Source organism: Saccoglossus kowalevskii, chromosome 19 (genome assembly GCF_978046115.1).
Source record: "Saccoglossus kowalevskii chromosome 19, keSacKowa6.1, whole genome shotgun sequence".
Lineage (NCBI taxonomy): Eukaryota > Metazoa > Hemichordata > Enteropneusta > Harrimaniidae > Saccoglossus > Saccoglossus kowalevskii.
Window position 1 is genome coordinate 27570373 of NC_140659.1, and position 24020 is coordinate 27594392.

General features: G+C 33.0%; 2 protein-coding genes across 3 annotated transcripts in view; one reads left to right on the top strand and one right to left on the bottom strand.

The window, feature by feature from the left end:
• The window catches only part of LOC100370425 (uncharacterized), a 42973-nt gene extending 22552 nt beyond the window's left edge, over window positions 1-20421 (bottom strand). For both annotated transcript variants that reach the window (XM_085493805.1, XM_085493804.1), the window contains exons 1-2: window positions 20244-20421; window positions 810-876 (exon numbers count right to left, since the gene is read on the bottom strand). In XM_085493805.1, the coding sequence (XP_085349931.1) occupies window positions 810-876; window positions 20244-20402 (226 nt within the window). In that variant the 5' untranslated portion in view covers window positions 20403-20421. The remainder of the gene's footprint in view (window positions 1-809; window positions 877-20243) is intronic.
• A 40-nt stretch (window positions 20422-20461) lies between these two features.
• Window positions 20462-24020, top strand: part of LOC102803561 (uncharacterized) — a 67806-nt gene continuing 64247 nt past the window's right edge. Inside the window, exon 1 of the mRNA XM_085493779.1 lies at window positions 20462-20657. The gene's annotated coding sequence lies outside the window, so the exon portion shown is untranslated. The remainder of the gene's footprint in view (window positions 20658-24020) is intronic.

Sequence of the window (24020 nt, forward strand, 5' to 3'; positions counted from 1 at the left end):
CTGTACAAGGCAAACTACCATCTCATTTTCTTCAGTGTTTAATTTAACCTTTTGCATGCCAATGCTACATTTTGTCACCCTTCACTAATTAAACACAATTTTTACCATATTTTTTCAATAATTTTGACCAAGACGTGTAGCCAGTGGGAAGCTGTGTCTAGTTGGCCAAAAATATCAAAGAAATTGTCCATAAAAACATGTGCAAAATTCTGCATAAAAACTTTGGCGAGAAAAATACAACATTCAAACAGTTACATTTGCGAAGATACAGTATAGTCCGTGCAAACCATAACTTAACTTCCAAACTGTCTATCAGCTGGATTTGCCTTTTTATAAAAACTTGGAATTTTTAAAGTATCATTGTCATCAATAATTTCAACATATTCTTTGTAGTATTTACCAATTAAGACATATCAATGATGTGTTGACCCAACAAAAAATTTCAAATCAAAAACAAGAAAAACATAATGGGTTCCATGATGGGGCGAGTAAAACATTATTTACGAACAGTTCTGAATTTTCAGAACTACAAAAAAACGGTTCAAAGGTCATTAAAAGATTAACTTTATTAATCTGTCAGCACTAAAATTACTGTAAAAGGACTAATTTTCACTGGGTTTAAATTTCACTGATTTAGCATTTCAGGCATATTTAGTGGGTTTTAAATTCATGGTTTTATCATTTAGATGTGTTCTATGCTAAATTTTACATATTCACTGGGTTTTAATTTAGCGCATTTTCCAGTCAGTCAAAAAAGCGAAATTAAAACCCAGTGAATAATTATCCCCTTTACAGTATATGTACATTACCTTGTTTGGTTGTTTTGTTTTCTACTGGTTCTCCATTTACTTCTACTATAACATCTCCTACTCGCATCTGAAAATAATCAAAAGGACATATGTCTTGAATAGCTACTTTGCATACATGTAAATGTCTGAAATTCCACATATCTGAACATATTTTGTGCAAAGCGACAGTTGGCAACTGTAAGCGATGATGGTACAAACAGCATGTTTTGTCACAGAATTACATTCCATGACTATATGACAGGGCTTTCCACATAATGGCAATTTCAGTGAGTGAATGAATCTTGGGTAGTGTTTTGGCTTCCCCACTGAGCATTTAGCACACTCACCCAGTGACCCAGGGTAAGGGTCAACCCATTTGTTGGGGTATAGCCAAAGCATTTGAACTCTAGATCACCAAATAAATTTAGGGGCAACCAGCCATGCTTTCAAATTACTGAGCTTTATAATGGCATGGGGAGAAATAAAAATAAAATCCCTATATTTAAAGAAATAAGTGATTAATCTTTTTTCCCAGATTTGACCAAATCAAGAAACTTGTTCAAGAAAATGTTTTTATAAAGTTACATGTTAATAGTCACAAAACTTTGGAAAGTCAGTTTAAAAAGTTTTCTGCAGTTAAACTTCAGTTTGCAAATTCCTTATAATTTACCAGGGTACACACATTTTATTTTCATTAAAGGAGAGTGGCATATCTTCAGACTGTGTTCTATTGTATGCACTCCTTGGAGACAAGCAGCTATTCAATCTCATGATCTAAGGTGTCACCTTTACATACCAGTACATGTTATATCTGTCTGGTGAAAAATCATGTGTCTTGTTTGTGCCCCCCCCCTCGAGAAACAAATATAAACCCCCTAGAAACTGTAATGAATTAGACATTGATTTGAATGAGAAATTAACGCATCTACATTGTACTAGAAGTTAACCAACTAACAGTTATTTTGTAGTTAATATGAAAATAAATTGGATGAATTAGTATAAAGTATACACATTGTTTGGTGTGTGTTTCAAGTGTAGTACTGGTAACATAACTCATAATATTACGGTACACACATTAACAAATGAATAATATTTGAATCAGGGTTTAATATTAATAACTGCTTTGTTGTGCATGTACACGTACATGTGACCTTTTATACTATTCCCTTATCTTGACAGAAAGCACAAAAAATCTGATGTCCTCCTCTGGTAACACTCCAAGTCAAGTTTCAGACACTTTACACATACATATAGTATGGTTGTCAAACACTTGAAATTGGGCATAACAATCTGAGTATTATGTTGTTGAATATCACAACAATGAAGCGTTGTCTAGAGCACTTTTACATCACCATCTATGAATGATTACAACAACACTTAAGTCAAATTATTTAGTTGAAGAGTAATTCTAAAGACATGGACTAAAATTTTTAGTTCAAGGCAACTGCTTGTTTCTGTTTTAGCATTACTACAAGAATAAAACTTTTAAAATTAATGCATCAATGCGAGAGATTCTATAAAATCAGGAATCAGCATATATATGTACAGTAAAACAATAAACGATGCTTGATTTGTGATGATTTTTTAGAAATTTTGAATCCGATCTTCAAACAAATACATATGTATATCTATTACCGGTACATGAAATATATAAAATTTGAACATAATCGGTCAAAGCATGTCAAAGATATGGCACTCGAGTGGCATTCATTAAAACAAAATGGCCACCATTTGGCCATTTTGATTCTGATCTGAAAAACAAAATGACATGCATCAAGGTCCCATAATGTCCCATTGTTACCAAGTTTGAACAAATCTGTAAACAGCCGAAATTCGGTTGCAGAATGCCAGAAATGCTTAATTTTGTTTTTGCAGTATAAAAATGGCTGCCATTCAGCCAACTTGAATCAGATCATGTAACAAATTGAAGTGCGTATGTATAATATTATGTACGATGTATGTGTGAAGTTTGAATGTAATCTGTCTAGGCATGTCTAAGTTACAGGGTCAGACGCACACACGGACACACACAGAGGTCAATCCATAAGTGGACTAATAAGTGGACGAGGACTAATAAAATTGCCACGACTCATCCAGGCTAGAAGATCTCTACAAAATCATCTGTGGAGATCTTAATCACAATGAAATTCCATTGTATGAAATATGAATTGCGGGAAATTAAGATAGGAAAATTTTTAGGACATTTAGTACATCATGTAAATTGTTTCACCTTCCGATTTGATTTTAAATGATCAAAATACGCATACGTGTTTTGCATCATTTTCTGATACGTATAGATTCACATAGCCTTGAATCTACAATTGTGACCACAAGTAACATCCCATAGTCAAATAAGACTGATATGGCATGTACTGGATTAGTCACTTTTACATTAGTCTGCATTCATGCACCTTCACCTTTGAACTTTTCACCTTAAGTCACAGTGCCTCCAGCAAAATGTGCCTACTTTTCCAATATGGCCACCTCTACGTTTGTAGAGTGAAACAAGACAAATGAGACAACCTCCCATGAATCTTGACTAAAATGATTAAGATGTAATTAGTAGCAGAAAAGTAATTTACTCTTATTGTTACCATTGTGCACATTGTGGATAGTGCATACAAGTGGGTCACCTATACACAAGCATACATTTTGTATAGCACTACATATTAAAAAAGGTTTGTCTATTCTGTGGAGCTACGTCACAGAACGTTCCACGTTGTTAAGACGCACATCACTGTACCATGTATATCTATTAGCTCAGTGTGAGCTGCTACGGAACGCTGGTCGAAGAGCTGGTGAAAATAGCTAAATTCCAGAAAACAAAACAAAATCAACTTTCAAGTAATCCTGAACAACCAAATTTATATCTGTTGCACATGCAAGGGTAATCATGTCACACTGTTCAGTCTTAACAACCATCCCAAGTACCAAGTTTTCTGTCTTTGTTTTCATTGTGATGGTTGCCAGGCGGTGAAAATGCCGGATGTCCGCCACCGAGAATAGGCCATTTTAGCAAATTGGATCTGAACTAGTTCTTGACTTATAAACCTCAATTGTAAGCATTTATTAACCTTAAATGGCTGCCAAGCATGGTTTAAAACACTCATTCCATTCAATTTCACATTTATCAATAGTAAGCAGAGTCCATCATTAAATAAAACGTCAACAATTGTAAGAATAGACAAGAAGCGGAAAAATGTACAAATACAAGTTAGCAAAACAGCATATCAGATGGGTGTTAAAAATTGGTATTTATTACTGACTTGATTTATTAGTACTTGTGTAGAGTAGTGAATAATGAGTAAAACCAGCCTAGACATGTGAAATCAAGCACATGGTAGTTTGTAAATGTAAATATACAAGACACAGCATATTTCAGTGTCTGTTTCGATGACACAAATCTGTCACTTTCTAGTTCAAACAAGTTCAAATGTCATGTGATTAAAATGATCTAAATGAAAGGGTCAGCCACTGTAGCACAAGCCTAAAACATGAGTAACATTTAACTTAAAATCATCATACTTGTAGACTCTTAGCAAAAGAGGAAATATTTTGACTGAGTAATCATGCTTCTGATAATGTTAACCCAACTCACAGACAGACACAACTCCCAACAACTCTTGTTTACAAACATGTCATGGCCTCCTCTGCACAGAAGTTAACAGAATTCCAAGCACATCGCAATCCTACCATACCAATCCACTATCACAATCAATCAGAAAACAAAACTAACATTCTACACTTCAGTACAGCAACCCTTTCTGATCAACTTTTGGTAAAACATGAAAGAAACAACCTTGTACAATACACATACTCACCAGACAGCAATAAGCTTTACAGGACTAAAGAATTCCGTACATGTATGCGCGTTGCCTTCAGGCCCCTTAACCTAAGACATAAAACATATTTAATGGCCTATTGACAGTCTAAGCCTACCACTTAAGACATAATGCTTTCTCTGTTGTATAAAGACTTGTCAGCTAAAACTCTAATCAACTTGTATATTGTGTTACGCCAAATGAAACCAGTGATATGGTATTTAGTTAAGCATTAGTACAAGTGGGGGACTGTCTGTAGGGAGTTGAATGATGTACACTTATACTAGTTTCCTAAACTGTAATTTGTAGTCCATTACAAAATTTGCATGATAAACAGGAGCTAGATTTCAAATCCTATTTCTATGAAGTACCAGAAACATCTTTAGTCAAAGTACATTTATTAATTTGTCAATCCTGAACCTAACAGGTATATTGGTTTACATATAGAACCAATTTTTAGTTGGAGGTAGGGTTGGTCGGTTGACGATGGCGGTTGTTAGAGCGACTTATTTTCAAACCATGTATATAAAGAGGCTTTTTTGAAGAAAAAAAAAACAGACCCGAGGAAATGATTTTAGATATTGATTTTTAATGTTTACAGTTGGTGCAAACAAAATTTGCAGCTTCCCTGGGAGAGACCTTATTAATGATCCAATAATCCTCATCTACTTCCGCCAGACGGTTGAAGTAACCGCAAATAAGATTCGTACAGAAAATTTACAACTTCATTTGTAAAGTCACAACAATGTTCCAATATGGAAACAGACAACTTCACTATACTACATGTACATTTGTATCAGGGATTGAAATAGAATTTTTTCCCTGCATGCACAGTGTGCATGTTGAATTTGAAATTTACCTGCACTAACTTGTTGTGAAATGCACCACTTTTAAAGTTTAAATAAAATTTACGGTTTATCGATTGATGATTGATTTTTTAGTTGTCTTACAATGTTGGTTGAACTTTATTTAGGCTTAGTGAATATAATGAAAACATTTCGTGTCAATTTCTACATGCACAGCATGCACATTGTATTTTGAGTTTACTTGCACTAGCTAATAATCTATGTGCATAGTGCAGTGTGCACCAGAGTATTTCGACCCCTGTGTATGTACAATGTACCTAGACAAAAATTAATTATTCCAAAATCAAGCGGTGTCAGGAGAAGGAAGATTTTGCAAAGTTTTGCAAATTGTTTTCATAACATTAGATTATTAGATAGTCTCTTGCTATATTGCTATGTTGACATACATGTAGGGACTTTTCTAGAGAGTTTGCCAATTCCCTGTACAAATCTTGTGTCCACCTGCTGTAAGTGTTACTACTTATTGTTGAAACATGTACACATGTTACCATGGAATGGTTCAGAACATTTCTGAGACACTGACATGTACATTGTATACTATCCGTAGCAGATTTGTTTTTTTCTAGAAAGACAAATCATGCCTAAGTCTAAGAGAAAGAGATGAGTAATACTAGTCCTTATGAAACTTTTCTGAGAGAAAAAAAAGAGATTTTTCATGTAGGCTGTGTGAGGGAGCTATAGCAATGAGATCAATAATAATATACTAGTAATCAGAAAAGCTCTTCAAATACAGCAGGGAACAAAAATCAAAATACTACATGTACAATTCTTCATTCCATTCTACATATCTTTTATTTAATGTTAATGCATCAACTTCATGACCAAGCCATACAGTTACTGTGTTCTCCCAAGGTGTTTTAAACCATACCTTGAAATGCCATGCTGACTGGAACTTTCAAGAAAATATGTAAATAGGACTGATTTTGTCAAAATGGAATCCCGAAAATCAAGTTCAGTCAGCTTGTTGACTGTCAGTGTTAGGGAGGTCAGTCTTTAAAAAAAAAAAAAATTGTAGAGGGCACACTGCACTGTATGTATTGCTACAAAAACATGTATGCAAATTAGCTATCAAATTTGGGCATTCACACGGCATTTGGGCATTAATACAAGTATGGAACATGTAATTTTGTTTTTCACATTGCAATGACTGTGATTTTACCTAATTTTAACTTGATGGCAGTGATTGGGGAATCCGGTTACTTTATCCTCTGTCGTCAGCATGAATGCACAATGTCATTCAAAGCTGACATTTAAAACTGAGGTCTGATGAGATGAGATGGACACGTAAGAATTTTAATGTTAAGGTCATTAAACGCTGTGACCTTTTGAGTTTGTGATCGTCATTTTGAGACAAGTTGTGGTTACATTTATATCTATGAGACAAAAGTTTTCAGTTTATAATACCACATTAAAATCTCTGTTGACTGGAATTCATATTTATAATACATGTACAATGTATGAAGTCACTGATGAGAGACAAAGTTTCCTGAAAATTTTCTAAAAGGGCGTTGATTGTCATGCCACGCATACTTGAGATATGGGTAGTATATAAACAAAGAGGGCAACTTTGATTGTTACACAAATCAACATATACTATTGGAATCCATCAAAAGACTCATTCCGGATCAAAACTCGCACTGATGCTTGTCATTGGAAGATTGGCATTGGGTTGTGGGAAAATCGAAACAAATCTCGCACACACATGATGTGACGCGAACCATCCTTTCAACATCAAAGTAAACTTTTGGCATATTTCACAATACATATATGTATAAACCTGCATTTCCATTTTTGTTTTCAAAATTTGTTATCAATAACTTTCACTAATAAAAATGTTAAATTAATTTTTCACTGCTTGAAATTAGATCATTTAATGGCGTTTGACATGGAAATTTTCACTTCGACAAAATTTCACAATTTTTATTAATTTGTAGAATTTGCAATTATTTATCAAGAAAATAAAGCGGTTAACAGTATAGCCATTTGGTCTGAAAGTAATTATCATACGTTCCCATAGCTACATACATTTGTATAAAAAGCATGTAAAAAATAGGAGAGATTTAAACCACAAAATGTTGACGTTTTGCCACGAGTCACGATCATGTGATCATATCCCATCAATTATATATTACAAGTAAAGACTATAATGTAAAGAGAAAATAATTAAAGTTAATATTTGTGAACCGCCATAAAAATAAAATTTAATTATCCACGTTTAACTTATGATCAGGTATTATGCGTTTTATTACCACAGTAAATCAAGTCAGAAAAATTGTGACAAAAGAAATATTCATTACGCCAGGTTTAATACCCATAATTAGCTGAATTCAGTGAGCTAATATCATTACTGTAAATGTTTGCAGTTGATTTATAGAGCATTTATGAAGAACAAAATTTTATGATAAAAGATGTCAGTTAAAACTGTCACTTTCATAAAACATCTCAATTTAGCCTGACTCATTCAAGTTCAAGAATAAATTCAGAGCATCTTATCTTTATTTAATCATATTGTATGAAATTTGTTTCACATGTGAGAATCTCCTCTCTATATTCATATTCTTTTCATATTCTACATGTAAAGTTGGAAAATCCAACTCATTAAAATGTAATTAATACCGTACAGTATATGGTTGAAATAAGTTGAATTTTAATGATCGAGTAAGCAATTTTTACTTTATCTGTAAAATGGCGTACTAATAGAGCAAATACAGTATCCCTGCTCTGATGGACTGCACATTCTGTGTGTGCAGAATACTGATATACAAGTTTCAGTATCCATTCAATCTCTGTAATGATCAGGAGTTTTGGAATTGATACAGACACACAATACCTCTTACAATTATTTCATCAATAGTCATGGTTCATGAATATGCAAAATAGTGAAAAGTCAATATATACAAACATATAAAAATTTATGTTTATGGATATTCCATTGTCATTGTTTCTTTGACTAGCAAAAAGCTGAATTCCTGACTCAATTTGAAAAGATGAAATTATGATTGACAGGTTGACTACAATATAATTGTAAGATAACAGGTCATGTGATGTCAGGGTCATAGAATTGTAATCAGTGGGGATGACAGGGCATAAATTGATGGGAACTGTTCTGACACTACGAGGTGCATGTTTAACAAAGATTGACAGTTGGACCATACCATTATGTCAGGTAACAGTACAATGCGAATTTAGTGTCAAACATTTTGTAATATTAATCAGTAGTGGTGAAGTAATCATGTTGGAACTGATGTCAAATATTAATTAAATGAATGGTTCATGAACCAACAATATGTATAAAGCATGACATTGAACACCAGCTGGAAAATATTTTTAGATATTTTTCACAAGGGATCACATCAAAATTCTACTCACTGGAAATAAAATAAATGCCCTGAATTCATCTTTATGTTATTTTTTAGAACCTGTATTGGACATACTGGTAGAGGGCGCTATTTTAGATGAAACTCAGATGATCATCTCATTATACAAACCAACAATATGTATAAAGCATGACATTGAACACCAGCTGGAAAATATTTTTAGATATTTTTCACAAGGGATCACATCAAAATTCTACTCACTGGAAATAAAATAAATGCCCTGAATTCATCTTTATGTTATTTTTTAGAACCTGTATTGGACATACTGGTAGAGGGCGCTATTTTAGATGAAACTCAGATGATCATCTCATTATACAAACTTGAATGCAAAAATGAGAGAAGCAGACAAGTACCACTAAAATCACTGCATTACCGTATTTGCTCTATCAAAAGTGCATGAGACAGATGTGTATAGACAAGCTAACTGTTGGTTGGTGCTTCTATTGAAGATGCACTTCTAATAGAGCAAAAAAGTGGTAATTTTTATGATTTAAGTGCAATCATATGAACAAAACTTTGTGAAAGTTACTTTGACTCACAGTCTCAAAGATCCTAGGGAAATAATCATTCATGTACTAGAAAATTTTGCGATTTTCCTTGATGCATAGATTTTACAAATATTTGTCATAAAAGTTTATCTTCTAGATTCAGGCTGAAGTATAAAAACAACACAATGACTGACAGTATGTACAGTGCACAGATGACATGTTATTCTTAACTACTTTGTAGATGTCGATATAAAATATCAAACACACACTGAGTAGTTCTCTTCAATATCCTATATTTTGTATTTCAAGTGATCATTTACAACATAAAAATAAATCACATGTGGTTAGTAAAACAAACTACATTGGCCAAATAAAAATTTATTATGGTTACTATAAAGTGCTTTTTGAAAATAGAGTAAGTAGGTAGAAATATTTCATTTTTTTCATCTAGCTACATGTAAAAATGAGATAAATCATGTTTAAAGTTGTTTACATAACCCAGTTTTGAATTTTTGTAAGATTTCATTCAAAGCCTGGCACAATTTTGTGCCATCACATTTTCCCAAATATGGCCAAAAAACGTTTAGGATCCGGCAGGAAAAAAAGGGTTGTTGTGTTATAGGAACCATAAATTTGTTTTCTCCTTGCCTCGCAAAGGCATTAACTTGTGTTATGTTTTTAATACGTATCACAGCTTGGCACTCTTGTTTGCCCACGATTTTTTTTATTAACTAAATGGCAGTTTTAAAATCAGATTAACTGCATGTCCATTTTACTGCCAAGCTTTGTGCATTTTTTTCATTTTACTTTGTGACAAAGTGGCCATAACAAAATTGTTGTTGAAGAGCAATGGTTGTCTTGACAACGCGTGTAAAATACACTTTATTACAAAATTTTACGTGCTGTATGGTGACCATGGTCATGGATGGATTTTTTGTAACCTTGTTTGAACAGAGACATTACCGAAAATTTAATAAATGTACTGTAATTCAGTAAGACAAAATTTTGTAAAAGTGGCTGACAGTGAGTTTTGTATAAACAGAGAGATTTTTAGTTACAAAATTTCACCAACTTGTCTAACAAAATTAATACAGTTTACAGTATGACTCAAATAAAAGCCATAATATTTTATTTGATATTTAATTTTTTCTTAAACTCAACAAAATTGACCATCATCAAATGTATACCCAAAAATAGTTTCACATTAGTTGAATCTCATGCAATGTTTTGATGCCATTATGCTATGACCTTTGTTTTTCCAGTTTTTATGTACAATTTCACATAACACTGGATCTCACAGTGAACGGTAAATGGTCTATTCAGTGTGGCAGCTTAAAAACTGATGGTGATCTACACACACATGTCTCTTAGCATTACACAAATTTTTGCGACTAACCACATTCTCTGTTTTTATCTTGCTCAACTGAATTGTGGATAAATAATCATTTATCAACAACAACAATTGCACACCTGCAGTTGCGAAGACTACATGTACAACCCTTCAACTAGAATTCTGTAATCTTTATCAAAACAGACAAACCATGCATGTGATGCTAATTTCGACACTGTAGACCTACATCTATAACCCAAGGTGCTTTTTAACATTATTTTCCCGTAATACTTGCAGGGATTCACTTAGAAAGAGAATGCATTTGGAATTTTAATGATCACTTAGAGAGTAAGAGAGATATACCGCATCACTCTAAAAAATAACTTACCCCACAAACGTTGGAGATATTATTTGTTCTCCCAATTTTCAACCACAATTATACTATCACAGAATGAGGTCTTTACACAGAATGAGTTTATAACATATCCTTATTTGTATCTCATCCGGTCATTATTCATAAAATTGAGATATTTTTGGTTACTTGTTAACTAAGTACTCTTACAGCAATTAGTCAATGAGCAGGGAAATAGACATGATGGAACAGTTGTATAGTCATTGAGACAGTAAGCAAGGAAATAGACATGATGGAACAGTTGTACAGTCATTGAGACAGAGCAAGGAAATAGACATGATACATGTACAGCTTTTTACAAAAAGGTAAATTGTTTTTGGCATTACATGTATAATATTAATATTATAGCAGATTTGATCATAAACTTAAGCCTTGAATCGACTTTCAACAGGTGGTTGTAAATCACATGAAATCTAATCTTACTACGGTAATTCATACTCAGAATTGTCAGGAATTATGTATCTTATACTGAATATTTTTGTGATGATTACACCTACATTTTATTTATGCTGCAAGAATTGAAACTATTATGTTAAAAAGTCGATAACCAGAAAGTATAAACAAAGTATAATGATGGATGGCTGCCACCTTACAAAATACATGTATGTAATAAACCCTGGTATGATATACTCAAGTACTCTCAAGTTATTGATGTCATCAATGACATGCCATACTGCTGGGAACAGTGAATTCTAAAAGATCCATCAACGATATCAGACTAACAGCTGTATGTCTAGCTCACGAAAGTATTCAAGGAATGAGAGATAGTTTACAAAAGAACATTATATGGTTTCCTGCGTTTTTTAGTCTATCATATTTGTTATATTGTCAGAGAGCAAAACGAAAGTCAGGAAATATTGAATTTTATCTCTAAGTATTATATGAATATTGAAATAGAATGAATTGATTTTAAAAGAGATGAAAGTTTTAGTATCATAGCTAAGGAATTGAAAAAAAGAGAGAAAGAAATGAGGTTAATTTTATATGGGTCGTATCTGAATGTTTTTTTCAACTCATCTCCTGACTTAAGATTTGTCCACAAAGACAAGCGGCAATATGTAGACTGTCGCCAATGGATTAAGATTAGAATGACCCACTAGACATTAGGTATGTCCTATGTCTGATCTACATGTACAAATCCTGAACTCAATCAGTCTGTGCATATAAAATAAATTTAAAGTACATCAGCCTAGGTCTTGTCAGTTGTACTAATTGGATTTGATCTATAATGAGTTTACAATGCATATACATGTATGTGGTTTGAATTTAATTTTCTACAGTATTGAGACAAGTTATACTGCTACAGTCAGAATGCTGGGATATAAGCTTGCCAAACATGTACATGTGAATCAATTAGTTTAACAGAACTCAAATAAGCTTCTAGTATATAGCCTTACCTTGAGGGAAAAATAGTTGCAATACCAGCCGTGGGCAATGACCCACTTTACTATCTCTCCAATGGAGTCCATATATGTGTATGATAATATAAAGTCTGTGTTTGTGTTCATTTGCAACCACTGACTATAATCTCTTCCCAAGAGGCATTTCAAACAGCCTCATCAAAACTAATCTCCTTCCATTCATATATGATTATTATCAATGATGTTTTAATTATAGAGTGATGAGATGAAATGTGAAAGTACAATAGACTTGATTGGTAAAGTCACCAACCTCACCTCATTGCTGACACATTGAGATGCTGCTTCACAGCACAGCACAGCACAGCACATCACATACTACCCAGGACAGTATTTGTTTCAATTTAAGCGTACCGATTTCTCTAATAGAAGAGCACATAAACCAAAAATTGTATTTATTTTAAGGCCCTTAAAAAGGTCCAGATTATTTTGGAACACATTTTGTTATTTTAATTTTAAAATATCTTTAAAATTATGTGTAAAAAATATATTATTATATAATGTACACAATGACCAGAATATTTTCTCTGATCGGTGAAATATTATTTACTTTGATTATATCATTTATATGTTATTTGACTCCCTGGACAATCATCTACCAATTTACATGTACTTCAAGATCTACCATTTAGCAATGAACATTTCTTTTGCCACTGGGGAACAGAACACAAAGATATGTACATTTCACAATCAATGGGATTATACATTATTCTCACCTGTAGCAGTGTACTACATTGTATGTTTTCTTTCAGTTGAAAATATCAAAGTTCAAGCTTTGGTTGTGGTGCAACAACCCATTCCATCTGAATGCTACACGCAAGCACACACCTACAGGCATTGTAGCCAAAGTATATCTTAATATTCAAGATCAGCTGATAAAATCACCATAGTAACCAAACTGTCAAAATTGTATTTAAAAAAACCAATTAAAGATCTGGAAGCCCTAGGTCTTAAGAGGGCTGACACGACAGAGAGAAATTAATCAATCAATAATTCATTTCATGGAAATTTGCTACTCATAGGTTTTTTTAAAGATGGGAACAAAACACAGTTTTTATCGTATCCCTCAGATAGGAACTGATTCTCTCAAACCTGATTATGCGTGAGCGAAGTACTGAATGCTGCAGAGGAATTAGTCTGCTGACGAGATGACTGAACCATGTACATGTACCTCCATGATGCAAAGCCAACATAGAAGCATTCTAGTAAGGAGACGACCCACAACCTTCCTGATGCAAAGCAAACATATTATCCACTGAACCACGCCTACTGATACTGATACAGCAGAAATAAACATAGCCTAACAATAAATAATGCAGTTTGTTACCAAATGTGAACAAAATTTGCTGTACAAGTACACATCGTCTCTGAAAATATAAAATTGGTAAAATTATACTGACTGAGAACATAATTAGCTAAAGAACAAAAAAAAGTTGACAATTAATTAATTTATTTAATTACCACTGCTATAAGGTGGCATCCAGGGAAACCATTACTGCAGTTGGAAATTTGATAACAATCAGTTTCCGTCATAAGAAATAAATGTTAGTGAGGAATCACAATGTGAAATTTCATCCAGGCGAAAAACCAAAAATGTCATCAGTATTTTTTTTAAATGTTATCTTATTTATAAAGACACTTTCTTTTTCTCAGTAAAATAGTAAGACACATCTCATGGCATTTTATCCAAGAGGGATTAGTACTTCACAATTGGTGATTTTCCGAACAATTGCGAGATCTCGCGAGATGCATGAAAGACGCGCGTCGAACGTCTGCCACAAAAATCGAACGATTTGATTTTGAACTAGAATTTCTTTATTTCGCAGCTTACATTGACCGGCCGATCTTCCACAGAAGAATATTGCTTCCGAAAACCCTCACTTAATCGAAATTGCCTATCATCAAATGTGGACAGCACATTATTAAGCATGGAAATGTCCCCGAAATACTTTCGCGTTTGTCTAATCCCACGCGATGTTTGACGCGACTACGACGCTATGACCTTTGTTTGTCCTGTTTTTACGTTCGATTTCACGCATAACGCGTGATTCTCGCAGTGTACGGAAAATGGTCTATTGAAAACTATTTTTTGGTAATTACTGTATTAGAAGTACATCTCCAACAGATTTCTACATAAAACTAAAAGTTACATTTATTGTATACTAGAAAATGAAAATTACTTTGACCATACAGTAGTCCTTTTGTTATTTACATAGAGCAAATATGGGATATAGTTTTGTACAAATTTGCTTATATCACTAACAATGAGTTCTAACAAGTTTTTGTAACATATTTTAAATGTAATATTATTGTAATTGTAAGGGAAAATATCAGAAAGAATAATAATTTATCCAATAAAACCACATTTTTGCCAGCCAAGGATCACTTATTCGGCCATTGCCTCTTCATTACACCTTTGCTGAACTCCCAATATAAACCTGTATTTAATCCAAGTGAAATCAAACAATGGTACATGCTGTAGTGTGGTTCCATAGTAAATAAAACAAAGTTGTGATGCATTTCCATGTCAGTTAATTAAGCTATAAAATACTAGTAATACAAGACGGCAAAATATAATGGTTCGAATTTGAAATTGACAAGAGTTGTCCTCATAAGAAAGCTGATTGATGGATTCAGCTCCTTGGGTTCCCAAACTGAGGTCAAATACAGCTTTTCCTTACACGATTTCACACAGGTTCATAGAGAAGCCCATGGATGGTCAGTTTCAGCGAAATAGAGCAAATCGAATGATGATAAAGCTGCAAATTGGTCCAAAACAAAGGTCAACCACTGATTACAATTGTGAAATAATAGAAAATAGCAACCATTAACAACTGGATACTGATGAATTTATAAAAAAAAACATAACATTTTTACATGTACTACGGTACGACTACGGTATGAGTGTGCAGTGTCAATCATATACAGAACAATGATGGAAATGACAACAAAGACATGTGAGTAATGACTCATTTTAAAGTCACTTCAATGACCTGCAATGACCTAACCAAGAAACAAGGACTAGAATGCATTTAACTGTGAAAGATATATGTAATTTATTAATTTGCACATTGCTAGAATTGAAGTGTTAACCAGCTGTCGGAACCAGAGTCAGAATAAACATACAGCTGTCAGCGCCAGAAGGATATAAATACATGTAATTTATGTTTTGTACGCTTGTTCAGTTCATTATACAAACAGTGAACTAAGTAGGTTCAGCAATTCAACCCACAATTTACCATAAAATTTGAAAGGTTGATATTTTCAGGATCACTCAAATGGTGTTTACCTCATGATAATCACATTATTAATATGTTTCTTGCAAAATTTTATGAGTGCCATAACTTAACCCACTAAAATGTTGGTGTTACAAGTAACAATGTGTACATTTTTATATAATTTATTTTGTTAATTTTGAACCAAATGAAAAGACACTATACTGTAAAATCTGTATTAGAAGCTGTGGCTTCTATTAAAATGATACAATGCAACAGAGAGGATGCAGCTTCTATTAGAGCATCTACACATGCATGGTAAATATTTGGTTCTAAATTGATCAAAAGGAATGGGTGCGACTTTAAATTAGAGATGCGGCTTCTAAAACAGATTTTACAGGAATTCCCTATTGCCAACAGGTCTTTATCCAAATTTATAAAAAAAAAATATGAACAAATTTATGCAGGTCTGATTTGTGAAATGTGACAAGGTTTACTTTGGTGTTCAAAAGGTCAATGCAGTTACATATTGAATGGATCCAGAAGTAATGTTTCACCACAACAATTGTCTGCATTTGACAATTCTAAACTTCAAAACTGATTGTGCTATTAATGCCAAAGTAACATTTGTCACCTTTCGCAAAAGAAACAATTTTTCTTGTATTTTGTTCTAAACTTTGGAACAAGACATGCAGCCAATGAGAAATTATGGCCATTTGGTCCAAACAAACAATAATAGAAAAAAACAAAAAAGTTGTGAAAAATGTCACACAAAATTGTTCTTTTTGATATTCTAAGTGTTACAAGTGACAAACTATTTAAAATTGATCACCTTATTATTTGCTGCTGATTTGTGTCTGCCAGTCATTTCAACAGAAAATGTATGGTTTATTATTTTACATATACATGCATCTAGTAGGTAACCTGGTTGTAAGAAGTGATGTAAAACAGTTCAAATAGAAACATGCCATTTTAGCGAAGTATCAACTATCTCATTGTGAGAATATAATTCATTATAAATTAGCTACATCTTGCAGTAGAGAAATTACGGATCAGCTAAATTAACTATAATAACATGCTAGCTAAAAAACGAGCTTTACAGTATGATTCAAGAGTATACATTTCACAAACTAGAGTTGGGTTTATCATTTTGATAACGAAGAACTTTAAGAGCTATGTTGTCTGAGAAGCACCTAGTGATGTATCACTCCTCAGTAGACAACATTAGTTACCATACTGTACAATACTTTATTTTAGCTGGAATTAATTTTCGCTGAAAAGACTTTTCGGGTGTTTTGTATGGAATTTATTTTAACTGATTTTTGGTGAGTTGAATGTAAAATATAGGAAAAAAGGTATATTCATTGGGTTTTATTTTCACTGAATTATCCCTTCAACGAAAACAGTTAAATTCAGACTGCCAGCTATAACAATTATTTGATACATTTTACCTACATGTGTATAACTTAATTTAAAGTGGCTTTAGGAGATAAAAGGTGACAGGTGGCAAATTTAGATAGCTCTCTGTATCGTAAATGACTGGTTTAGCTAACTACATTTCCAAAATCTTTGCATTCAACATCACAGTTTGACTAAGTAGTTTTTACAGTTTTACACCTTACTGAATATTTTTAGAAAAATGTTTTAATGTTTAAAGTTGTATTTTCAGCAAAATTTAGTTGAAAGCCCTCACAATTTTAAACTAAATATTGCTGACAATACAATCTTAGGACATCCCCACCTGTTCTAGAGAGTCACACTTGGATGGTAAAATCCCAGCAAACTTGTTAAGAAAGATTCAAAGACGCAATATGAATAAAGACATGTTTTGATACTGCTGTTAGACACTGTAATGATTTATCATGAACTGAAATGCTATTTTTGTTGTACACAGCTGTATATTGGTTCGGTGAAACAAAGAAATTCTCTAATACACATATGCACTGATTGTTTTTGTATGTACAACAACATTAACTGCACATGCGTAGTAGCTGTTTTCATTTTTCTATGAATGATTACTATACAGTGTGCAGCAAAAACTACATTTTTAATATTCAATAAATAATAATCTATTGTGTCTCCAAAAAGCAACATTATAAAATACACATTTTTGTCCATATTTGTCTTGTCAACTAAGTCATATATGTATATAATATCTTAATGTTACAGTAAATTATTGTTTGACAAGGATAGGAATTTTGATTAGGCTAAGAAAAAAGAAAAATGTTTCTTGTCAATTTGTTTTCTAAAATTGATGTGCCTAGTTATTATTTTTAATATTTTTTTAAAGGGACATTAAAATTTATGATTTTTCATGAAAACTGAATTTTATCTATGGGTCCTTGGGAAAACATTACGAATTAAAATAAAATAAAATTATATAATAATAATAATTTACTCATTGATTTCAATCATTGTTATTAATTATGTGTCTATTATTATACAGTTTTCTAGTATTTATAAAATAGAATATCCAGTCACATACGTACAAGTTCACTATGAGATGGCTTGCAGTATATGATACCACCTAATGCTAACATTGTATCCTCTTTAGAAATGAAGAGCTGCCACAAAGAGCGAGAAACTTTTGAGCAAGTTGGACATTCTTATTATTTAACCTTTTGACCTTTGACCACAAAGTAAACTTTTGTCATTTTGTCAAAAAATAAATCAACAATTTTAACAATTTTTTTTCAAAAAAATCTTGATCAAATTCTGTAAACAATGAGAAATTATTTACTAATTAACCAAAACAAATTACAGAAAAAAATACATAAAATGTGGAAATTGTTGCACCAATATTTTGATGGAAAAAATACAGTGAGCAAATGGTTTATGTATCAAAGTGTTATTATAATGTGAAAATGTTAGTGAATGGAATCAAAACTGGACAGCAGGTCAATAACACTGTAACTATAAACCACAAACAAGTACACCATCACAACAACCTCCGGAATATCATTCATATTACAAGTACGTTAACATTAGTACACAGCAGTTTCTACGTAGCACAATGCATGTAAAATACACCACATTTCTCAGTTGGATCCCATTCTGTGTTGTGTCCGGCTACCAACAAATTTTCTATGAGCAAATACATAATATCATCTTTTCATCTAATGAGAATTCTTTCAAAAGAAACTCATTACGAAAGTGTGGATAGCATGTAGAAGGTTTTTAAAAAGATAAGCATATTTTAAATTATCTTTAATGATGTTTGAAAAAAAAAAAAAAAACTTTGTTTACTTTCACTATGATCTTTTCATGTGACCCTTCTCCTGACTTTTTTATACCCATAAAATGAACAAAGTACAGTGACGTTATGCTCCAGTCAATGTCAACCCCCACCCTCCCCACCTCGGGGTTTAGTGGGGGATTTGGAAATTATTGTTGTAAAATTTGCGAAATGCCCCACCTCCTGGGGCAAGATGGATAGGCAAATCCCTGCCCAAAACAAACCCCCCACATTTCTCCCACCGATCGCCACTGTCCGCCATGCTTGCTATCAGCAGAGTACTGGCGATGCTGGCGATGACGGGACACGAAACACAGCTATTACCCCACCTCCACGGGCACAGTTTGGCGTTAAACCCTGTCTAATGCCCCACATTTGTCCCGTATCGCCCGAGGTGGGAGGGGTCGGGGTTGACATTGACTGGAGCATTAGTTGAATAGTTAGATATCTAATGGTAACAACATCTGACACCAATGACACCATATTATATATTGTGCTTCAGTGATCTGATCTAGCATTTGTAATTGAAATGACAAATACAATAGAATGGTATACCTCTGGTTATTGTGTTCAATGATTAAAAAGAGAACATACAATAGTGAAATTATTGATTTGGAAAAAAAACAGAAGAAAAAAATCATTCGATATCACAGCAAACAATTATATATTATTAAAAGTTGTTTTCAAATGTTTACAAAAATAAAAACCATAAAGTATTTATCATTCCAATGTGCTGATGATGTTAGTGTAGCGGGTGGTGGAGTGAGAATCACAACGTCAGTGTCCGGTACAGAGCGGTTATACATGTATTTCATTTCATGGTGACAGAGTACAAACCAGAACCAAATTGCATAGTTGGAAGAATTTGTCCTTCAATGGATAAATAAAGTCGAGACATCAAAGTAACAATAACAATGAAAACAGTACCAATAGGCACTCAACCGTCAATTCGTCCCGCCCACCACCATACCGCTGGCCACAAGCTACAAGAAAAAACACGCGATGACTCGACCAGGAGAATCAGTTAACACAGCAACAGCAACATAAAATTCAGTCGCCCGTGTCATAATTCATGCACTGACTGACCGTTGTATATTAAATGGATAAATAATTGCAGCTTTAGCAGCATGACAAATAGTACAGATGTCATCAAAGTTGTAAATAGTGTATGCGCGCCATGAAAGTAGCAAAACAGTGAGTGCGTGTGAAGCCAACGCGAGCAAAATTACAGGGCCACAACAAGGAGACGGGCACTGCCAAAACGCAATGATATCATTAAAATTAGCAACATACCTGAGGACAATTGGCTGCAGCAGAAGAGTCCAGTATATCACATATGACTGGAGGAAACTCAGAACCTAAGCCTCCAACGATCGAAAAGCCGAAACCTGCCGAATATTGGTTCCGATGTAGCGTTAAATGTTTCACAACTGAACGTACACTGTCCGCCATCTTGGCTGTTTTATTTCACCCCTTAGGTAGATTGTTTTTCTGACACGAATGATTTTTTTTAATAACAGCCCGCCTAACCGATCAGACAATTGCACTAGTTATTGAATTAATTTAATTATGCTATAAAGCTTTATTTTCAATTAATGGAAACCAGTTTCTAGCTAAAAAGTGTTTCTTGTATAGAAAGAGTGAATGTTCCAAAAGCTAGGAGGTCAGAGTTGAGAACGAGGTCATGTCGAAGGAGGTGTGCGAAAGGTAAGTTGTTTATTTTCTATTCAAAACATTTCTTGTTAGCAATATAAATTAAAAATCGACAAATTCTTGGATATCTGACCATGTTCTAAATGAATGCTTTGTAACTACCGCGGCGACTTCGAGATTGTAATAATTTGCGTTGCTGGCGCGAAAACTTGAATCGTAAAAACGATGTTTACTTGAAATTGATTCTTGCTAGAGGCCAAATGTGTCAACAACAACATACAATTTTTAAAAAACAAGTCTGAGATAAAAATTGCAGGCGGATTTATCATGGCGAAGTACTTATAAATATATTGCATTTCTAAGAATATATATAATCAAAAATTGTTCATTATTTTTCATTTTGATATAATAATAATAACTTTATTACACTACTAAAAAAACCTTCAGAGGGTTTTTGTATGGTAAGGAACATAAATACATACAATACATAAGAGATAAAAATAAAATGTTAGTAAAATAAATGTACTACTACAGTACACTACTGTAGTATCATTATATTCCACATTGCTAAGTGACAGTATTGCAATGCAATTGGCATTCACTGCTGATTTTGCAATCATCGAAACACGAATTTTTAGTTTTAAATAAATAAATGTAGAATTCTTGTTAATAATAAATAATAATATAAATCAAAATCAGCATCAAAATATTGTTTTTAAACATTGCAAATTGTGCAGCTCTGCATTACCTTGGAATCGCTTTTGTCACCCAACATGTATCTGTTGCAATGTCACAAAGTGCGTTGTATGGCCATGGACGGTGACCTCTGTACTGAGGATCTTTATGAATAAGGTATTTTCAGGGGTCATGGTTCGTCTTCTTTTCATAGGCCTTCTCGCCTGCAGTTGAATAAAATCTGCCTCGATTTGCAATAGTTTTCTTTCCAACACAAATTTGTTTTCTGCATTTGATAATATATGAAATCAGCAATTGAGTAGTAAAAAGTGAAAAAAAAAGACATTGTGTAGCAAATCAAAATATATCTTCAAGGTGTGTGTTGCATTTCATTCAATAGGCAAAGTACAACTCTCAGATTTAGAGATGACGCCCTCCTAAAAAAGGTTCACTGAAAATTTTATTTTGCTCAGAACAACCTTCAGCCAAAATAGCGAAAATAAAGTATTTTACAGTAGCAGGGAATTTAAAATGTTACTTGTTGGGTCAAAGTTCTTTTGCAAGAGGGCATTTCTTTTTTTTAAATGTCATCCTTTGTTTCAGATTTGTAAAAGTTTGTTTAATTTACTTGAAAACTATCTTTTCTTCTCACAAAGGTGTGGATGTTTTTGTGTATGTGAAACATTCTTCTGTTACTTTAACCCAAAAAAACTTTTCATTAGCCATGAGTCTCTGTCTGATTTAACATCAAATTTATTCAAACTGATTCATATTATTTGTTAAACTGTTTATCAATTACTGATAATAATTTTGGCAATTTTATGTTTTAATAGTGTTCATGAAAAAAATAATTCCTGGAAGTTGCTATGACTATGTGTCATATTATTCACAGACTTGTAAAAATTTAAAAAAAAATTGTCTTGCATGAGATTAAATTTGTTTACATTAGTACAAGTACATGGAGCACAATACTACACTGGTACAGAATTGAAAAACAGATAATGTAGAAAACAAATCTGCACAGAAAAAAAATGATTACAGGCACAATAAAAAAAAATATCATTGCAGCTTTGTCTGGATCAATTTTGAAGGTCAAACCATATGACTGACTGGAATTTTTAATTGAAGGTAAATAAACATGTAAAGCATAAACTACTTTTTCGAGTCATGGTGTAAAATGGAGGCATATACCATTGTTGACTTCTGAGGGGAATGGAAATCAGTCGATTTGAGGGTGTCATTATAAGCGAGGTAGCAAATCGTTTTTATGCTATGAAAAAGTGAAGACCTTGAACCTACTCTTTGGACTTTAGTACAACGTCATTTTTGTTTGATACCTAACGTTTTTAGGTTCATGTGCTGCAAGTTACAAAGCACTTATCTAAGCGGCAAATAATAAAGCAAAGGCATTTTCGATGTCGAAATCGCAAAACTCTCCCTTTTTATGCAAATTGGGAAGTTCGAATTACTAAACGAAGTACAGGACGACGAAGATGAAATATCCAAGAACCAACAGATATCTAAAATTATATCTCAAAAGTCAATATTCGTGGTGTATTTTAAGTCTAACCAGACCAAGAGTGTCAATTTGTTGGTACACTAAATATCCAAACATAATTTAGTATAAAGTAGTAACCAAATACTCATTTTATTTTGTGAGTGGTGACAAATGTATACTTTTGTATTCAAAGGGTTAAGGTTTTGTTGATGTTTACTGGACAATCTTTTAAAGTATTGAAAATTACACTATCAACAGATCAATTTGACATAATATGCCTGTCTGAGTGCATACTTTGCAGTAATCCATCACATAAGGTCTGTCTAATCAATCAATTGAAAAAATAACATTTTTTGCTCTATTAAGACAACATACAAATATATTATATACTGTATTATTAAAATATGACTTATTTTTACCATAAACACACATAAGCGCATATGTTACTGTCATTCTGTTATCGATTCAAACCAATCAAGCTACATAATTAAATATTAAAGTTTATTAAATTTTGTTGTTATGACGACTTACATACATGTATGTCACCAGCTTTCAAGATGTTTACTTTTATTTAGACTGACCACTTGTGAGGTAGTCAAGCTATTAAGCAGTTTAGACAAGTGGCTATCAAGTACTCAGTGTTGCCATTCCCTTTGACCTACATGTCTATAAGTAGATGCTGTGCTGGTCCAGTTGTCTTGCAGCACATACCATGCAGTCAGCCAATGTAATTGTGGAACCGATTTCATTAAGGCAACTTTATGCATGACACTGCCAGGGGGAGTCTGTAACTAATTGCATAGCGATTTGACGATTTACAATTAGTGATAATATTTTAGCCTGTAGTTTTTTTTTCAGATTTTTTTAGACAGATTAAAATCTGAAGTATGATCATTCAAGCCCTGTGACTAATGTTTCAAATGACAAAATACTAGATTCTGTGAAGAACTTTCATCAGAAATATATAGTTATATAACAATTATTTCATAATCGTATTTGCTATATCAGTAGTGCATTCACTAATTTAACTTAGATGTGTTTTTACAGTCAAAATAAATCACATTTCAATGACTCAGTATACAACTAATGTGTTTATACATGTATTGGATATGTATTTCTAAGAGCAAATATGGTATTCCTTACATTCATTCACCTATTAACCAAACAAAGATAAGAGATCAAACCAATAATGATAAAAATACCATTTATAAGGTCTCCTACCAACCTTCTTATCATAGTTGTCA